The sequence below is a fragment of the Mirounga leonina genome, unplaced genomic scaffold (assembly GCF_011800145.1).
Source record: "Mirounga leonina isolate KUSES-001 unplaced genomic scaffold, KU_Mleo_1.0 Mir_82, whole genome shotgun sequence".
Taxonomy (NCBI): Eukaryota; Metazoa; Chordata; class Mammalia; order Carnivora; family Phocidae; genus Mirounga; species Mirounga leonina.
Window position 1 is genome coordinate 21,645,644 of NW_023270825.1, and position 20,629 is coordinate 21,666,272.

The 20,629-nt window shown below is 37.1% G+C and overlaps 1 protein-coding gene and 1 long non-coding RNA gene across 7 annotated transcripts in view; one reads left to right on the forward strand and one right to left on the reverse strand.

Moving 5' to 3' along the window:
* The window catches only part of CEP128 (centrosomal protein 128), a 394,017-nt gene that overhangs the window by 367,298 nt on the left and 6,090 nt on the right, over positions 1–20,629 (forward strand). The window contains exons 26-28 of the mRNA XM_034993083.1: positions 2,033–2,110; positions 5,926–6,039; positions 18,361–18,469. Of these exons, the coding sequence (XP_034848974.1) occupies positions 2,033–2,110; positions 5,926–6,039; positions 18,361–18,469 (301 nt within the window). The remainder of the gene's footprint in view (positions 1–2,032; positions 2,111–5,925; positions 6,040–18,360; positions 18,470–20,629) is intronic.
* LOC118002571 overlaps positions 1–20,629 on the reverse strand; it is a 76,249-nt gene that overhangs the window by 25,275 nt on the left and 30,345 nt on the right. For all 6 annotated transcript variants that reach the window (XR_004677067.1, XR_004677064.1, XR_004677068.1 and 3 more), the window contains one exon: positions 12,034–12,210. This is a non-coding gene — a long non-coding RNA (uncharacterized LOC118002571). The remainder of the gene's footprint in view (positions 1–12,033; positions 12,211–20,629) is intronic.

Genomic DNA, 20,629 nt, shown 5'->3' on the forward strand with positions numbered 1-20,629 from the left:
AAGCCATTTAGAATGCATGGGCATTTAAGTGAGCACATGGGGCAAAAAAAAAAAAAAAAAAAAATCCTAACAAGCATATAAATGTTAAGCAAAAGGAAGAAAATACTAAATCCTTTAAATGGAACTGGAAAAGGAAGATTTTATGAACTTGAAGAAACAGCACATATGACTTCGTTTCAAAATGGCGAACTTAGGGTGTTTCTGCTCTCTCAAAAATCACATTAGAAAAATAAGAATATGAACAAAGAGAAACACTGATTATGTACTGACAACTAGAAGACATGTATAACTCCCAAGTTGGAGAATACTGAAAGAAAAATGGTAAAATAACTCAAAACAGAGAAGGTAAAATGCAAGCGCCTATCAAGGGGATACCAACGAAAAGCAAATATTCACCCTGCAGAATTTTAGGGAGGCTTTTGAATCGGATGTACCATTTACTATACTACAGAAGGGGAGGGTGGAAATTAGTATATCGAAAATGTCTGCAAGGAGGAGTTAGACCCTCAACTCTCTGTCTCTATCCCTACCCCAACACAAACCCTGCAGAGGCATACGTGTATGTTCTGGAGAAGCTCTAGATTGGAAGTGAAGGCAGACAACAGCACTAGGGTGAGATAGAGGATTTAAAATAGGAAGATTAAATGTAAGTGGATATACCAAATGGTGGTAACACCAGTTCCTAACCCTTTCTGGTTCCAGAAAGACTGAACTCCCTCTGAGGAAAAAAATCCTCATATACTCATAATTTGGAGTCTCCTCCCACCAAAAAAAGAACCAATTGACCACCTGACTAACCTACAATTTATGTCCTTCTCAGGCATTATTTTTAATAATTAAGGCATTTGTGTTATTAAATAACTAGCAAACCCTGAAATCTCATGGCTTAACACAGTAGAAGTTGATGTCTCACTCACATGAAGTCCAATATGGTCAGTAGCTCTCTCGGAGCTCTGCCATCTGAAGCACGTGGCCTCCAAGGTCCTCATGGCAGGGGCTGAGATGGAAGCAGGAGCACATAAGCTCTTTACTGACTCAGCTCATAAGTGAGACATGTCACTTGCACTTATATAGTGTGTTGTTTGGAACCACTCACGTGGGAGATGTAGGGGAAGCAGCACATGGAATATTGGGCGGCCACTCACTTCTCAACAACACTGTGCAAACTTACGTCCTGGTTCTCACAAGGCACTTCACTTTCTTCCCGTGCACCAGCCCCAGGGTTTGTGGTTTATTTCATTGAATAATTGCAATTCATTTTAAATTTAATATCTGTTGACTAAGAATACAGAGATGTGCTGGTCTTGTGACAGGACTAAGAATGCAGAGATGCCTATGATATAGTCTCTGCTCTCAAGGTTATTCTACCACTTCTTAGTTCATATTGCCTTTAAAATAATGTTTAGATAATTCCCTCTTAATGTTCGTATTGGTGGGTGTAAATCAGTGGCCAGCTAATTAAAAACTAAGTTTTTGATTTATAATCAATGGGATTTTGTGTCCCTGTTGCAAATACTTAATTTCAGATGTTTCTCCCAAGTTTTATGAGAACCTCTTCTTCTTTTTTAACTAAAATAATTGTGGAGAACTTTTTTCTTCTGTATAATGGCAACATGTGAGGATCTCTAATATGCTCCATAGTGAAGTAACTGCAAATTCATCTGTTTCTCAATATTATTTTGTGCTTTATTTCTGATGTTCGCTGAAGCAGGTTTTTATAAATTAATATTGTATGAAATGCTTTATAGAAAGTTTCATAGCATATCAGTTGAAAGTAATTATCCAGGAAGAGTTTTTATATCTGAGTCAGTTTTGCAAATGCATCTCATATACTCTGTGAAAGGAAATAATTCTCCTGACTTAAAAAGATGTATTTATCTCAGAAATACGATTATATCTGTTCTTATTTGACTCTCTAAATCTATTGCTTGAATTGCTTCTAACCATGGTACAAGTGAGTTTTAGTACTTGGATTCTGAGAGTATTGATCAATTTTTTATAATGTTTGGTTTCCTTATGTTTTCTTTTTCAGAGTACCCGAGTGGCCTTGGACCATCTGGAGTCTGTGCCTGAGAAACTGAGCTTACTAGAAGATTTCAAAGACTTCAGAGTGAGAAAAAGTTGGCTTGTCTCTTTCAGTATTCTTATCTGAGTGAGAACATGTGACATCTTCCTGATGTGCAAAAAGATTGTAGGGAGGGAGTAAAGACCAAAAAACATTGGGGACTCTTAATACTCCATCTTTTCAGAGTTTATTGACATTCATTAAGTCAGAATTGAAAATACTGGAACTTATATATTACCACAATAGAGGAAAATAGAGACTTTTACCCTCACACTAGAAGATCATTTGGCTTCCTAAAGCTTTAACTTTAATTGAGAAACACCTAAGATTTAAAAGAGGTTACACTTTACATTGACAATAGATAACTTTTTTGACAAGCAGTTTTAATTTATGGACTATCTTCTTTAACTACAAATTTTCAGAGTACTCTTTGTTTTAGAGATATGATAGTATACAGGTTATCTCTATACTATGATCTTTGAATTCAAATCCACAGAGTTTTAGATTTTATATCCCATGCCATTTATTGATAGAACTCTAACCACAAATCATTTCATTTTCAAGGAAATTAATTACATGTGTGGACTTACCTACTGGAACTTCTTGAAGTTCTCACAGAGGAGACATGCAAAATAAATAATTCTGCCACCAGTCCTGCCAGACAAGGTTCAGGCCAGAGAATACCTTACATATCCCTTTAGGGAAGCATATATAATGGACAATTGTAGTGATTTACAATACCTTGGCCCCATGTGGCTGAAGCTAGCAATGGTGAGAGTATTCTTTGAAAACCATTAACCTCTTATTTCACATTGGCTTTAAAATATAACATGTTACATTTAGGTTTTGTTTAAATCTAACGTATTACTTGAGAATCTAATGAGTAGGAAGTACAGCCTGATCATGCCATATTGATGATCAGATACACTGATAGGATGTGGCTCTCAAGATCTATGCTATCTTGGGCGCCTGGGTGGCTCAGTTGGTTAAGCGACTGCCTTCGGCTCAGGTCATGATCCTGGAGTCCCGGGATCGAGTCCCGCATCGGGCTCCCTGCTCAGCAGGGAGTCTGCTTCTCCCTCTGACCTTCCTCCTTCTCATGCTCTCTGTCTCTCATTCTCTCTCTCTCAAATAAATAAATAAAATCTTTAAAAAAAAAAAAAAGATCTATGCTATCTTAAAGTCACATTTCATTAAGCATATTTTGATAGTTCAGTAACTAAACATTATTGAACAGGATCCAAGGTTGAACTGACACATCCAGAAATCTAGGCTGTCACAAATAAAACAAACGAAGTGTTTCTAGTACGTTTTGCTAAAGTTTCGATTCTTTCTCATGATTTGATTATATATTTGCAGTCTAAATCCCTATCAAAGGATTATGAAACCAGTGTCCAAGGAGATGTAATTTTGACTCACCCTCCTATTACCCAGTGTGGATAGCAGGCAATATGTTACACCCATATCCCTTCCACTTTTTTCTCTGTAGCTAACAGAAGTCATCTAAGGGAAGGAAGGGCAGACAAGAGAAGGTGTTGGAAACAGGTGGCATTTGCCAGTGAAAAACAGATGTCTATCATATACCAGCATAAAAAAGAAAACATTTAACCTCCAGTGACAGCTCCCTTTTTCTCCAGGGGTCTACACTGAACAGAATATTCACAAGTACAATTTAAAAGTTCTCTACTATTACCAAAATGTTTTATCTTTTTTATCCTATGGGCTAGTGATTATCTACAAGTCTAGCTTATATACGCACATACTATGCAGCAGGCAGTAGCTACATTCTAACCTATATTACACTTATTTTCAAATCCTCAGAGACACCCTACACATGGGCATTATTTCCCCCCGTCTTACAGCCAAAGAAACAGAAGCTTGGAGTACATAAAGTGATTGGAACTGGGATCTAGTTCCATGTTTAACTACAAAGCCCATTTTCTTTGCCTTAACTGCCTCTAGCTTGAAACCCACTCTCTATGTACTTTAAAGTCCCCTCTATGATTAAAAAGAGCTTGTTTAGTCAACTTAGTGAAAACAACTAAACATGGCCTTAAATAAAAATGCATGAAGCCTTTGGATTATGAGATGTAGCTCATGTTTTTCAAGCCCCTAAAACTTTCTAAAAATCAAGATGCTGTCAACAAGAGCCCAAAGATGTAAGCTCTGATCCGAGCTCATGTACCAGACAAAATTATTTAATATCTTTGGTATTTCCTCATCTGTAGAATGAGGGGCTTGAGCAATGTTATCTCTATGGCTCGTACTCACACTGGTATTACTAGCATCTCTGTGAAGATATATTTCACATGTATATTTCTTGATAATACTATAGTCTCTGACTAAGTAAGTATAAGCTATAGTAAGTACAAATCTCATCCTTTTAGGTAGTCTTGCCTTTTTTCTTTAAACAGGTCATAGGCCCTCTCATTTTTTTAACCTTATTTTGAAAGAAGTTGTTCAACTCTACAATTCCACATTTAAACCTTACATATTTGGTATGGTAGAAAGGAAATAGCTTTGGGCTCCAAGCCAAATCTGTCACAAATTGCCTAGTCTTGGGCAAATCATTCTTAACTTCCACTGGGCTATAACTTTTTATATATAAAAATGAGAATTTTGGAATTCTAATACCCCTTCCAGCTTGAACACTCAATAAGTTTCTTGGGACTATTTGGGGAACTAAATCCCACAGATAATTTTTCTTACATATGCAGATCAGTTGCTCTCATTTTATTCTAATTTCTCCCTAATTCATAATAGAAATGTCTAAATAACTGGGTATCATGACTGCTACATTCCATCCTCTCCCCAAAAAATGGAGGAAGGGAAGAAGGGAAGGAGAGAGGGGGGAAAGAATGAATGAATGAATGAATGACATTTTTTTCTTAATTTCTTTACTACCTGAATCTCTGTGCTTTTGAGAGCAGATGAAGTATCCTTCAGTTTAAAAATCTACGTGATGTATTGGTTAACAGGGTAGAATGTTGTTTAAGAATTAATGATGAAAGAGGACTTTAGTTTTAAAGGTAACATTTTTTTTTTAAGATTTTATTTGAGGGAGAGAGAGCGTGCATGTGCAAGAGGAGGAGGGGCAGAGGGAGAGGGAGAGAGAGAATCTGGAGCAGACCACACTGAGCACAGAGCCTGCCCCACACGGGGCTCGATCCCATGACCAAAAGATCATGACCTGAGCTGAAACCAAGAGTCGGATGCTTAACCAACTGAGCCACCCAGGTGCCACAGTAACATTTTTTTTTTAAACACAGACTATTTTAATGTCAGGCACTACTCCAAGAGAGAGTACGCAGCATTCGAAAGTGACGTGGTGTCATTAATGACCATCTTTGGACAACTCACTGTTACTTGAACCTGTTTCCCTTCAGCTAAAAGTGTCAGTCATTTCAGACTGCATAAGAACTAGTTGTGAAAAGAATGCAAATAACCAAACTGTAACCCTGTTTTTATTTTTAAGGTAGCATCCAGAGCAACCATTTCCTTCTTTCTCCTTGGTGACCTATGGTTCCCCGAGATCTTTCTAAACACCTATAATTATCAATACTTTCTAATTCTTTTTTTTTTTAATTTTATTTATTTATTTGACAGAGAGAGACACAGCAAGAAAGGGAACACAAGCAGGGGGAGTGGGAGAGGGAGAAGCAGACTCCCCACTGATCAGGGAGCCCAATGCGGGGTTCGATCCCAGGACCATGGGATCATGACCTGAGCCAAAGGCAGACGCTTAACGACTGAGACACCCAGGCGCCCCAATACTTTCTAATTCTTATTTCAAGTACTGATTTTCCTTTCATCTACTGGTTTTGACATTGTTTTTTTTTTGTTTGTTTTTGTTTTTTCAGGATTCCCACAGTTTTTCTGAGAGAATTGATGGGAGATATTCTAAATACAGAGTTCACGGAGAGTCTCTTCAGCAGCACCAAGATGACACCAAGTACAGAGTCAGAGGCTTAAAAGTAATGTCCTTTTTATACATTTTCAGTCTTTGAGCATTATCCATGTTTGTGGCTACAGCCTTCTAAGCTGCCCCTGCAGGGTTAATGTAAGGGTGCTTATAAAAGAAAAGATATTCCTTAATTTTCAGTTCTGTGGGAGTAGAGAATAAAATTTCCAGAGGTTTATACCTATAACTTTTTACTTGGGAGCTATCTTTAATTTTATGCCATTGTTGCTTAACATGTTGTTTGTCTCTTGGCATTGATGTTGCTTAAGAAATCATGTACCAGGAGACCCCTGGTCTCTTGGTTGGTCAGAGGCTCAGCACAGGTGGATGCCCACCTCTGTGTGTAGTAAGTCCAGCTACTCTCAGTGCTGAAGTCTCCAGAAGGTCAAGTAACACGTAGTACTTTGTAAACTCTAATCTTGGCATTTATAATCATTCTTTTCCTGAAGATGTGAACTCCATACAACTACTTCAGCTTATGGTTCATTAGTGTGGAATCAACACAGGAGACTTGAAAGAGTTGACCATATTGACAAAAAAGCCTACCATTCTCTAGAGTCTCCCCAAGATCCACCTGGGGTGTGGATGATTTTAAACCCATTTGGTCCTGAACAGTTATTAGCTTAGAGCAGCGTTTCTCAGCCTTGGCATTAACATTTGGACCAGATAATTCTTTGTTGTGGAGGCTGTCTTACGCATTATAGAACATTTAGCAGCATCCCTAGATTCTACTCACCAGATGCGAGTGGCACCCTCCATCACAAGTTATGGCATCAAAACATGTCTCCAGACACTTGCCAAACATCCCCTAGAGAGCAAAACTGTCTCCCCATTCAGAACACTGACGTAGAGAGAATCCATCTATATTCAAATGTTTACTCCCAAGTCAAGTTAGGGGCGAAAAAAAAAAAAAAGGTAAAGGTTCTTCTGTCTTTTTTATATTCTCACAGACCTCAATATGTATGAATATTCATTACACTGTATATATTCACTTATTACAGCCAAATGTAATTATTTCTAAGAAGCTTCTTCCGTCCTTTGAATGTAATTGGATAGAATGCTCAGTGGATCTAAAGACAGTGTTCATGTCCATAAGTCCTTCCCTAGCATGCTTAAAATGAGCTCTCCACTTTCCCATCCCAAGTAAAAACAACACAGTTATGCCACATTATTGATGCTCTAATTGTGCAAAGGGTGTCCTGTGACTTTGTGCCTTTTTCCCTTTGTTTTTTTTATCATTGGGGATTATTGACTATAACAGTGACCTTGTTGTCTTGTATAGCGGATCCTAATTTCACTAAATCATCTTCCAACAGCCTCATCAGGTCCCATACACTCAAGCATTTCTCCACCACTTACACGGGATGCTGCTAACCTTCAACAGAAGTAGGAGGGTTAGGCAGCAATAGCTAATAATACTACCGACTCATTTTGAGCCAACCACGTGAAGGTGCTCTGTTTGTAGCTGTCACATGCTTTACAAGCATTAGTTCATTTAATCCTCGCAGCAACCCTGGCAGGTTGGCACCGTTATTTATCCTCTTTTACCATTGAAGGTTATAGAGCAATTAAATGGTGGAGCCAAGTTTAAGACCTAAATCTGCCTGGCTTCGGTAATCTATATCCTTGACTGCTAAGCTATAATAGTGTAAATTTGGGCCTCCTATACCTGAATTTTTCTAGAAATCACCAAATGTTGGACCATATTTTTAATATGTGAAAATCCGTTGTCTCCAAAAATACATAAACACAGTATGGGCCTCTTAGTTCAACAGAGGTCTAGACGCAAATGACACCTTTAAAACATTATTTCTCACTACAGATAGATTGGGTATCAGGTGAGTCAGTACTATCTAGTGATACCCAAATTGCTTTAAATCAGTGTAATTTCCATAACAGCATATGGCAAAGCTATGAATGTTTAACATGTTCAGCAAGTAATCTTGTTGGAGTTCTCTTTAAAATTACATTTGCAGCTGAAGAAGAAATCAGGCCTGGTTTGTAAGTGAGGCCAACACTTAGCAAAATTTTGCAAGTAGGTAGTCCAAGTATAAGAAAAGGCCGCAAAGCACATTTTATGATGACATTTGTTCTTACATTAATATTACTTAAACATTGTAAAACATTGATCCATTTCAGTAATGAATAAGTAGACTCTCACCATTTGTAACAGATGTCTGGCCCAAAATAATGCATAATCTAACTCAGCACCCATGAGAAGATCATATTTTGGGGAAGAAAATGTGGGAGCATATTTTGGCCAGTTGTAGGTACTATGCCTTTTATGAAAATAATTCACTGAAAATGTTTCAAAAGAAGCAAGAGCTCAGATGGGCAGTGAGACAGTTGTTAATCGTTTCTTGGCTTCATGGATAATCAGAAGAGCTACCTCCGGTTAATTGTTGACATCCTGAAGGATATGCTTCAAGTAAGAGGCATTGGTCCTCTGTCAAGAGAGAAGGTGCTGCCCTAGTTTTATATGCTATTATTTCCACAGCTATTAACTGCCCACATATTCTGCTAGGAGACTTCAAAGAAAAGGCACATTGCAGTGACTTGAATTTGTTGGTTCTCCTGACAACTGCGGTTCCAGGAAATCAGTTACTATAGGATTCAGTTTAATTCGACAAACATACTGAGCTGCTACTACACCACAACGCCCTGTACTACCTAAATGAGGTGAGGATGCAGGACATATAAAGATGCCAAAGGCATGGTCTTCCTGGAGGGAGTGGTTACCTATTTGTCTTACGGAAGAGATTAATTCTTGCCCCATTGTGTTAGAGCGGGAGTCAACACACTGCCTCCCATGAGGCAAATCCTGCCTGCTGACTGCTTTTGTAAATAAAATTTTATTGAAGTTCAGCCACACATTTATTCACATATCGTCTGTGGCTGCTTTCACACTCAGCAGCAGAGTCGAGTAGGTATGGCAGAGAGTAGATGGCTCAAAAAGCCTACTATGTGTACGATCTGGCCCTCGAAAGACTATGTTTGCCAACCCCTGGTCTCAAGAAAGGAGAAATTACCAACCTCGTCTTTCTTCCTGTGTGCATGTATACAGTATGTCCTCTTCTTGATTTACCGATCAAATGATTACTTCCCCCGCTCTTTGGAAAGTCCTCATACTTACCCATGCATTCAACATATATTCCCTCAGTGTCCCTTATGTGCCAGGAACTTACTAGGTGCATGCGACTCATCAGTGAACAAAACAGATGAAGCCCCCTGCCTCTTTGGAGCTTCCATTCTAATTGCAGGACACTGGTGTTTGTTGTTGTTTAAATACAACATCCAACAAACATTTGAGTTTCTATAACATACAAGCACTCTGCGGGGCAGGGGCGCAGCTGGAGAGAATGGCAGAAGAAGAAAAGTCATTACCAACCCTTAGGGATTTAAAGCCTTCACACAAACTGTAGTGCAAGAGACAAAGGGCTAAATCCTGTAATGGAGGAGGCCTCAATAAATTGCTGTAGGTGTTCAGAGAAAAGGTAGTCAACACACTACCTCCACCATTTAATTGCTCCACCATTTATTTGCTCTATAACCTTCAATGGTAAAAGGGGACAAATAACGGGGCCAACCTGTCAGGGTTGCTGCGAGGATTAAATGAGCTAATGCACGTAGAGCATGTGACAGCTACAAAGGCTTTTGAAAAGAGGCTTATGATGACAAGGCACAGGGGAGTTTTATGCACAGTGGTTTGGAAGAGGATCACTATTAACATTATGGTTGTAGAACCCTGACTGCATGACTCTTGACAGACAAGGAACTGTTGGCACATCAGAACCAGATTGGCAACTGGCTTCTCTCATTTTGTTGCTGTTGTAAGAAAGCAGTGAGACATGCAGCATAACCACACTGGTGGTGGAGAGAGCGGTGAGCAGGAAGTAGACAAGCCAGGTACTCTCTGTCTAGGCTACAGCAGCCTCCTGCTGTTTACTTCTATGGAGAGCAGATGGGTTAAGTAGCTGATGGGGATTAAGGAGGGCGCTTGTCAGGATGCACACCGGGTGATGTATGGAGGTGTTGAACCACTGGATTGTACGCCTGAAACCAACGTTACACTGTATGCTGACTAACTGGGATTTAAATTAAAACTAAAAAAAAAAAAAAAAAAAAAAAAATTAGATTTCTATAAAGCTTTCAAAATTTTCGGTAGGATCAATGTCCACAGTTTCTGAGAGCATAATATAATATTGTACTGAGCTGACCAAGTTAACTGGACAAAGCCTGCTCTAAAAGTTTGTTTAGAATGCAATTCAAAGCTGAATCTGACACGACATTTTCTCTCCGTGTGGACACCAGAAGCCTTTCATGGCCTCTCTTTCATCAAATTGGGTTTCTGTAAAACATACAGTCTTCCTTGCTGTCCCAGCTGTTTCAAATAGAACAGAATGTTCAAAAGTCAACATAGCATTCCTAATCTGAATTCACAGAGGAGCATGGTTTTGTCCAAAAAAATCCCCATTTGCTGCCCGCCCTTTTTTGCTCTCTACCCATACTAAATATACAGTTTTAATTAGCAGGGGATTTTATAGTAAAATCACAGAAGGTATGTTTTTTTCCTCCCCTTTATTCCTCCTCCTGAAAGGAAAATTGTAATTTTCAATTTCTAGTTGAAGACTTAGTACGTAATGTCTTTTTAAAGAAGCAGATGTTTTGCAGGATAAGATGGGGTAGGTGAGGAAGTGTTGACAATGGTTTTCGGCACAGTTTCTGCAGACAGAAACTGCAGCCAAAGCCCTTTGTCATATTTGTTCAGTGTAAGCATTTGTATGATATAAGTACATGCTTTGCTCCTGGAAGCTGTTTCTCCCTCCTTGAATCTCTCCATGATTTGTTTATACTTTGCTCATGGCAGTTAATGGCTGTTAGCACTTCCTCTCTTAGGTCAGCTATTTCTGTACATAGCTTAAATCTTCTCCAGTAGTAGCTGCTGCATGCTATGCATAATTCCTGGTGCAATTCAAGATTAGAGGTGATGTTCATTTAATAACTCTTAAAATCTATCACCAGTGTATTGTTATTGAGGTAATTTTACAGATGTCGCTTAGAAACAATAGCAGCAACCATGGGAGAATTTGAGGAGCTTTAACCCCATAATACTCCAGGTATCTCATTTATAATCACCTCTCTCCATGCTTAGATGAGAAATCATATATAAACTGCTGTGCAAATACAACTGCAGGCTTCCCCTATCCCCAACCAGTCTCCCATCCTTTAAGCCTCTCCTATATAGCGATTTAGGGTGCAAGGCTAATCTTTAAGCTAACATAAAAAAATACTAAGTATAACTATAGGTGATGACTGAAATTTGGGAAATGCTGCCCTACTGGATTATATGACTTTTGAGGACACTGTGCCTCATCTTTAACTCCAGAATACACAGTGAGCATACTACACGTGCTAAATTGGTGAATAGGTTTTTTTTCCCCCTAGCTTCAGCTTTTCTGGAATTCTCACAAAAAATTTAAATGCTGTTTTTCCAGTAATGCTTAGATGACACATCTGAAACTTTGTAGGCAAACAAATCATGCAGAAGCCTAAAGAGATTTTTATTCTTTTGAAGTGATCAATACTAACTTGCCAGCTATAATATTTAACTAGTTGATTTCATCTAGCTCTAAACAAAAGATTGCCAAATGAATTGGAATTTTTCTTTGTTATAAAATTTGAAAATAGCAGTGAGTCAAAGGTGCTTATTTAGGAATCAACACAGATACTTAGATGAGCATTTTAATTTTTTAACCTACTAGAGCCTGCCCTCTACCAAACTTAGTTCCCTTGATAAGCACCATACTTTCACCTTACCTATAATTTACTAAACAAGGACATTAGGAAAGATTGTAGAGAAATTCACCTGTAAAGGTAACACTTTTAGTCGCTAAAAATTCTAGAGGCTAAAAATATAAGGAATATTGATTAAATGTCTTATTAGTCTTAATTAAAAATCTCATAACATATTTATCCAAATAAGCATTGTTTCCTTTACAACGGTCACCTTAAGAGAAGAAGCACTGATTCCAATGAAGCACCATGATTAAAACATCTTTGATTTCTTCCTTTGATTCCCAAGTTAGTGGCACATCCTCTTGAGTATCCTTATTTATGGCAAATTTTTATCCACTGTGAGTAGATTTGATTTCTGAAAATGGATGAAAGCCATATAGGTCCAAATCTAAAGTATGTTAAAAAAAAACAATTACAATCTTTTTCATTAGTGAGTCACTAGGAATATTAAATTATATATAATAAAATATCAATTGGATAAAGGTAAATTAATCAAATAGCCTGATCTGGCACATTATTTTCGTGAGTCCCTTCATGTGGACAGGTGTGGCTTTGGGTTTTTGGTATTGTTGCATTTCCTCTGGTAAAGATCATTTGCATAGAGTACTGGTTCTTCAGTGGTTCTGTTCAGACAGATTAGAATCATCAAATGTTAGTGCCCAGAAGACTTAGACATGATCTGCTCCAGCAACCTCATTTTTCAACATGAAGAAACTGGAATGTGAGAGTGGCAGTCTCCTATTTCCCAGCTTCAACCATAGCAAACTTTAATTTCTTCACTTTGGCCAAGAAATGAGCATATATGACCATTTTTGGGTTCCTTACTGCAAATGGTGCTGTGCTAAATTCTGGACTATTTGGATGGGTAGGTAGAAGGATTGAGACAAGGAAAGCCTCACCCTCATTGAGGTTAAAAGCTAAAATTGAATCCATGCAGATCGAGATAGGGAAGACAGGCCTTAAGCAAACTATCTGCCAGGGTGAACTTTCAAATAGGAATAAAATTTACTGAAGAAGAGGTTAAGCTTTTTCGAGCACTGATGGAGAATTGGGAATTAAGAGTGGGGAAGAGATGGAGGTACACTAAGTTGTTAGGCAAGAGACAAATTCAGGAAAACATTGCTGCCACAGATTCAGAAACACATCAGTGTTTTTTTTCCTTCTCTCCAGGGGAAGGGTTAGATAAATTAAAATTAAAAAAAAAATCACATGTATCATCTGTCTTCTAAACTTTGAACTTAAAATATTCCTGAGAGAAAAATACTTGGTGGGCGTCATTAAATATTAATCATTAGAGATCAGTTTAGCAAAGAGATTTAGTCAGGTTGGAACAGCTTTTAAGAAACCAATTACAATGTGGGTTATGAAAGAGAAGTGGAAGAAACCCAGGGAAAATATTAGAAAATGCAAGTCCCTTCACCCAGTGGAATTTTTGCAGGGAATTCTGGCTAACTAGCTTGTTGAGACTTAAGACAGCAATAAAAATAGGTCCTTGTGCTAAGGATATAAGAATTGGTAAAAAGCAAAAGCTAGGATTCCCAAAATTGCAAAGAATCTTCCTTTTTTAACCTGTACTTCCATTAAATATTTAAGTATTTGATTGAAAGATGGGTAAGAATTCAAAAGAAACATTCATTTTAAGATTACCTTGTAAAATTTAGTTGTATAGAAATTCCACAAATTAAATATCAATATAAAATTGGAGAAAATTGAGGGTTGGTTGGTTGGTTGGTTTTTCCAAATTCTAGTATGTTGACTGTTCAAAGGGATTGTGAGATATTTTTCTTTGGGGGTATTCTTTTACAGTTCATTTCATTAGTTACGTTTCAAGGTAATATGAGGGAGTCTGATAGTCTTTTGAAGACCTATAAAATATTGCAACATAAAGCTGAATTAGAGTTAAGCTTCCTCATTTCTATACATGAAAAACAGGCATATGAGTGGTTTGAAAAAGTCAACAGTTTTAAAGGGAAAGGATAACAGTCCTAAATTGTATGTACCTATTAACAGAGTGTCAAAATATATGAAGCAAAACTTGATAGAATCATAAAGAAAAAATAGACAAATCTATACTTATAGCTGAAGATTTCAACATCCCTCTCTCAGTAATTGATAAAACAGTAGGCAGAAAATCAGTAAAGATATAGAAAGCTTGAGCAACACTATCAGCCAACTAGACCTAACTGACATTTATAGGATACTCCACGTAACAACAGCTGATTACATGTAATTTTCAAGTGCACATCTAACATTCTCCAAAATAGACTGTATTCTGGGCAATAAAACAAATCTCAGTAAATTTAAGATGATTGAAATTATGCAAAGTATGTCATCTAACTACAATGGAATGAAGCTAGAAATCAATAACAGATATCTGGACGATTCCTAGATGGAAAATAAACAACATATTTTTAAATAACCCATTGGGGGTTCAAAAGGAAAATTAGAAAATATTTTAAGTGTATAAAAATAAAAGTACAATTTATCAGAATGTCTGGGACTCAGTTAAGATAGTGCTTGGAGAGAAGATTATAACATTAAATGTGTATATTTCAAAAGAAGAAAAGTTGATAATCGATAATCCAAGCTTGAAACTAAAAAAAAAACAACAAACCTAAATAAAGTAAAGGAAGAGAATAATAAAGATAGGAGCAGAAATCAATGAAATAGAAAGCAGGAAAATGGGGAAGGGGCATGAAAACGAAACCAGGTTTTTTGAAAAGATCAGTAAAATTTTTAAAGCTCTACCCAGATTGATTAGGAAAAAGGAGAGAATATACAAATTGCCAATATTAAGAATGAAAGAGGGATGTTACTAGAACTCTCACAGACACTAAAAGAATATTTAGGAAATGTTATGAGTATCAGCATACTGACAATAAATTTGACAATTTAGATGAAATGGTTATTAAAAAGCACCCTTAAAATGTGTTACCTCATAATTCTACTTCTGGAAATCTATGTTAATAAATTTAAAATGTGGACCAAGCTCTGCATACCAAGATGTTTAGCAAATTATAACAGGAAAAAAAAAAAAAAGAAACCTGAAATCGGCCTTGCATTTCCAACAATGGGAGATTAGTCAAATAAACTATGGTATAACCATAATGATGATAATGACGATGGTAGAAAAAATTCCCATGCTACATGAAAAAGTAGGAAATAAAATTGTCAACAAATGGTAATCTCAAGACAAAAAGGTATTTATAAAGAAGAATCCTTAATCTCAGGAAACAAAATGAGGGTTGCTGGAGTGGTGGGGGGGAGTGGGAGGAATGGGGTGGCTGAGTGATAGACACTGGGGAGGGTATGTGCTATGGTGAATGCTGTGAATTGTACAAGACTGTTGAATCACAGATCTGTACCTCTGAAACAATACAATATATGTTAAAAAAAAAAAAAAAGAAGAAGATAGCAGGAGGGGAAGAATGAAGGGGGGAAATCGGAGGGGGAGACGAACCATGAGAGACTATGGACTCTGAAAAGCAAACTGAGGGTTCTGGAGGGAAGGGGAGTGGGAGGATGGGTTAACCTGGTGATGGGTATTAAAGAGGGCACGCTCTGCATGGGGGACTGGGTGTTTTATGCAAACAATGAATCATGGAACACTACATCAGAAACTAATGATGTAATGTATGGTGATTAACGTAACAATAAAAAATTAAAAAAAAAAGAATCCAAAAACATACCCTTAAATTAGGCTAGTAGGCTACTTTTTAATTTATTGCATTATTTTCTTTCAGTTTCTTCTGTACTTTCCAAATTTGCTAAAATATTTTAATTGTCATATGCTAGTAAGCTGGTTTTGTCATTGAAAATATAAATTACTCTTTTTCTGTAAACAGAAAACATATAACTCACGTCTTGATACCAGTTGATTTTGTTTTAGAAATTTAAAACCATGTCTTTTGGGAAGGATGAATAGGATTTGAATGTCTTCGGGTTCTGTATCCTTCCTCTGGTAGGCCCATTTTAAGGCTGTCTTTGCACTGTGTTTCGTTCAGCACAACGCCGAGACCTACAGCTCCCCTCTTGCTCTCTCCACTGCTTCCCTTATTTTTTCTTTTTCTTATTGGCCCATAATGATCAAAGCATCTGTTAGTGGGAAGCCATTTATTATGCTTTTCTCTTTCATGCTTCATAGAAACCACGCTTAATTAAATGGAGATTTCTAGCACCGGTTGAGGACATAACTCTCCTTTTCATTTGTGCATCTTCCAACTCCATATCCAGGCCTTAAGTGTTTTGTGTCTGAACTGTGATAAGCTAGCTCTGTTGGCCCCACCTTTAGTTGCCCCATGTCAGCTCATTCAAAGTAGTTACTGGAATGCACTGGGGACACGATGTATATCCTTTCCTTTCCAGACATCGTACACTGAATGACTTCTAGTTTCTTATGAAATCCCCATAATTAGTAAAAACCATAAATCACTCAGGGCCTTCATCTTAAATAGACCTAAACTCCCTCTTGGTACATGCAGGCTAATGATCTTGAATTATCTGAGGATAATGTCCATGCTTTTAGTTCAGAAATAATAGGCCTTTACCACTATACATAAACTTGTTCTTTTTGGCCTTTCTTTTGCATTTGCATACATACATATGTGACAAAGAAATAAAATATAAACTTGGTACTTGATACGGAGAATGACGACTAGTTCATCAAATGGTCCTGTGGCATGAGGCCCTATTCTGTGGGGCAAAGTTTGGGAGGAATCCATGGGGGCCACCTAACCTGCAGATGTCTCATCTAGACTCTGGTAGCATTCTTGATCCCCTCCTCTCCCTTGGCCCCACGGTCATCCTCAATTACAGTTTTTAAACTGGTTTTCCCACTTCAACACTTGTGCTATTTCAGTCTCTTCACATAGAGCCCAGAGTATCTTTGAGAAATATAAATTTAAATCTCCTTAAAATTTATTCATTTTTTTCAAAGATTTTATTTATTTATTTGACAGAGAGAGAGAGTGAGAGCACAAGCAGGGGGGAGCAGCAGGCAGAGGGAGAAGCAGGCTTCCTGCTGAGCAGGGCGCCCCATGCAGGACTCAATCCCAGGACCCTGGGATCATGACCTGAGCTGAAGGCAGATGCTTCACCAACTGAGCTACCCAGGCGCCCCTAAATCTCCTTAAAATTTAAATAGAAATCTCCTTAAAACCTTTGAGTGCCTTCTCATCGTACCTAAGAAAAAAAATCCCAAATCCAAATCTCACCTCTGGATCTCATTGTAACCACTTTCCCTGGTTTAGTGTGCCGAAGCCAAGGGACCTTCCTTCAGTTCTTCAAACACACCAAACTTTCCCACCTCAGCCCCTCACACAAGTCTGGGACATCATTCCCCGACCACCATCTCCTGCTCCCCCTTGCCTCCCACTTTCTCATCCTCCACCCGTAAGCTTTTGCCTGGCTGATTCATACTCAGCATTCAAATATTGCTTTAAATGTCACATCCCAGAGGGGCCTCCTCTGGACCTCTAATCTAAATTTAACTATTTCCTATTCTTCTTCTAGCACTCATTGTAATTTTTCATTATATTATATTTTGCATAGTTTATTTATTTGGTGCCTTTCTCTTCTGCAAGCCTGAAGGTTTCATAACTGTATACCTCAGTGTTTTGTTTGCTCTTTGACCAGCACATACTTAGTGCCCAATAAATTATTGTTGCATGAATGAATCAGTGAAAAAAAGAAAAAAGTAAAGGGTAGTGTAAATAATTAGAACACATCCAAGAGAAAAAAAACTGCAAGTTCACTATTATAGAAAACATATTAAAGCATTTGTTTTTAATCTAATTAATAAATTATTTGTAGTTAAAATTCCCATTTTCAGCTAAGATTTGGGTACAAGAACACATTCATACAGCCCATGAGGAGAGGGCCTTTTTCTATATTCATCTTTGTTTATGTATTAAATATTTGTTGAATGAGTAAGAGGATTGGTATAATCGTTATGGAATGCAGTGTAGCTAAGTGTATTTAAAAACATCAAATTGGGTTTTTTTGACCCAGTATTTCTACCTAAGAATTTGTTATAAGGAATAGTCCTAAATATAGAAAAGGTTATATATTTAAAGATATTTTCACATTGTTATTTATAGGAGAAAAGCATTGGAAACCACCTAAATGCCCAATAAAGTAATAGCTGAGGAAACCATAGTTTATCCACTAGATAGTACATGAGTAACACATAAGCTAAAGGTTAAGGTAACATAGTGACTTCAAAAGTGTTCAGAGTATTAGTATACATAAATGAAGAACACAGTTTTATAACAACATTTACAAAACCAAGCCACAGGAAGAAAAAGACTCAAAAGAAATATGTCATGCTGTTATGGCCATGAGTGATTTCCTTCTCTCTCTCCCTTTTTTTTTTTTTTTTTGTAATATTTTCTTTAGCGTGCACTTATTTTTTTACCATTAAATTGTTGTATAACATAGCTCATATAGTAGGTTCAATTTCATTTTCAGCACATTTAAATGAATCCTGATCCTTACATTTTGTAATCATTGAACTGAAGTGCTGCGTTCTTTGTTTTAGGATGACAGACTCTTTCCTGAAAGTTCCCTCGCTCATGGGTTAGAGCACTCATTCTCTTGGCGTGATCACAGTCGCTTCCTGTCTAGTCCACAGTTTTCACACTTGAATCGTAAGTAATGAAGTCCTGTACCAGTTTTTAAATTGGATTTAAGGAAATGCAACTCATAGAAAGATTAAAATGTAAGGCAAGTACATGATAGTAATAGTCGTGTTAGGAGTTTAAAGAAATTGTTGTTATGAATTATACAAATAATGCCCCCCAGATACATTTATGTTACCCAGTTTACTAAAAAGTGTATGGAATATCTTCTTTTTAGACGTTACACTTCTCAGAAAAACTTAAAATGAATCACCCAAGGTAGTAATCTTAATTAAGCAAATTTTTTGTGTGGAGGTTGCTGGTAACTGTGGATGAGTGGGCAAAGGCAGTTAGATGATATTATTATAAAATTTAAATCATCAAAAAGTAGAAAATCTTTTCATAGAACTGTTCAGAAATATATCATCTTGTGCAAAGAATAAGAACACTAATACTCTTAGTGGCTAGATTTCATTCTGTGAATATACTTTAAATGTTGATAAAATGTTACCAGTGTGAACAAGGTGTGAGTTTGTTAATCCAGGATACCCTCCCCCACCATTTACCTCTCTTCTTCCTTATTATACTTACTCTTCAAGTCTCAGTTTGTATGTAATATCCTTAAAGAAGCCTTTGGAACCTATGGTTTTAAATATGGTGTTTATTGTGAGTGCCCATAACACATTACAATTTTCCTTTAAAACCCTTCTTAGAATAATTATGGAGTTATTTTTTACTTGAGTGACTTTTTGTTTAGTGATTATTCTCTTTACCAAAGAAATGAATTCTGTGATGAAAGGAACGATGTCCATTTTGTTCACCATTGTTTCCTCAGCATCCTACATAGTACTGGGAACATAGTAAATGCTCAATTAATATTAGATGAATGAATATATGAGTTTTTTTAAGTCCACTTTTATCCAAACCATTGGATCTCAAATATTATTTAATGGATTCTTATTTAAATAATTATTTAGCTCCTCAATTTACCATGGACATAGAGTTTGTATATTAAAACTGACAACTCTGTCATTTAAAAAATGTAGGTTGCTGTAAAATAAAATACCAAAATAAGCCACAAAGAAGTAGGTCAGATCCAAAAGTGATAGCTCTCATTTTTGCTGATTTATATTCATGGATTCATTGAATAAATATTTATCAGTTTCTGATAAATGGTTTGGTTTTCATTATATCATGATTATTTTATTCCAAAGGCTGAACATTTTCTCTTTCCTGTCCTAACCATTTTGCTAAGTGATTTTTTATGTCTGCATAAACCCCTGCCATCCTAATCTGGCAGCTGCCCTTCAATGTAGATTGTATCTCAAGCCAATTATGGTACCTCAGAATCTGATATACACATACACAAATGTTTTGTGTTTCATACGAAGAAATGGAAAATTTTCCTCAGGTCTGTTGGATGCATGTGAACATGTAGGCGGAGAGTAAGGACAAAACATCATCAAACATCATAGTATCCCCCCCATTAAGACATTCGGGAGCCTGGAGATAAATAGCACCATGATATGGGCACAGAGGTCATTGTTCTCCTGCTATTTCACTTTCCCATTATGACTTTCATAAGGCTCCCTAGAAAGGCACCTAGGAAATAGTGGTTAGGAGACATTAGAGGGAAAACATCAAGATTTTTAGAATTTTTTTTTTTTTTTTACTGTTATTATGACAAGCAGTGAAAGAAATGACATCCAGCTTTATACTCAGTGGCATTTCATGACCAGCTGTGGTCATCTCTCTAAGATACATTCCTCACAGGAAGCCATAGGTTTCTATATAAATACTGGCTCAAAAGGAAACAAAGTTAAATAAGAATAGGAAAAAATATCATTGAGAATGTAACTTGGGTATGAAAGTACTTATTATAGTCTACATTGTAAAATCTGGACTGAAAAAAATCCAGCTTAAAAACTAAACCTCTTCAGGCGCCTGGGTGGCTCAGTTGGTTAAGCGACTGCCTTCAGCTCAGGTCATGATCCCGGAGTCCTGGGATCGAGTCCCACATCGGGTTCCTGGCTCGGCAGGGAGCCTGCTTCTCCCTCTGACCCTATCCCCTCTCATGCTGTTTCTCTCTCTCTCTCTCAAATAAATAAATAAAATCTTAAAAAAAAAAAAAAAAAAACTAAACCTCTTCATTAACTTATTGTTAAGTTAATTAATTTATTAATTCATAGC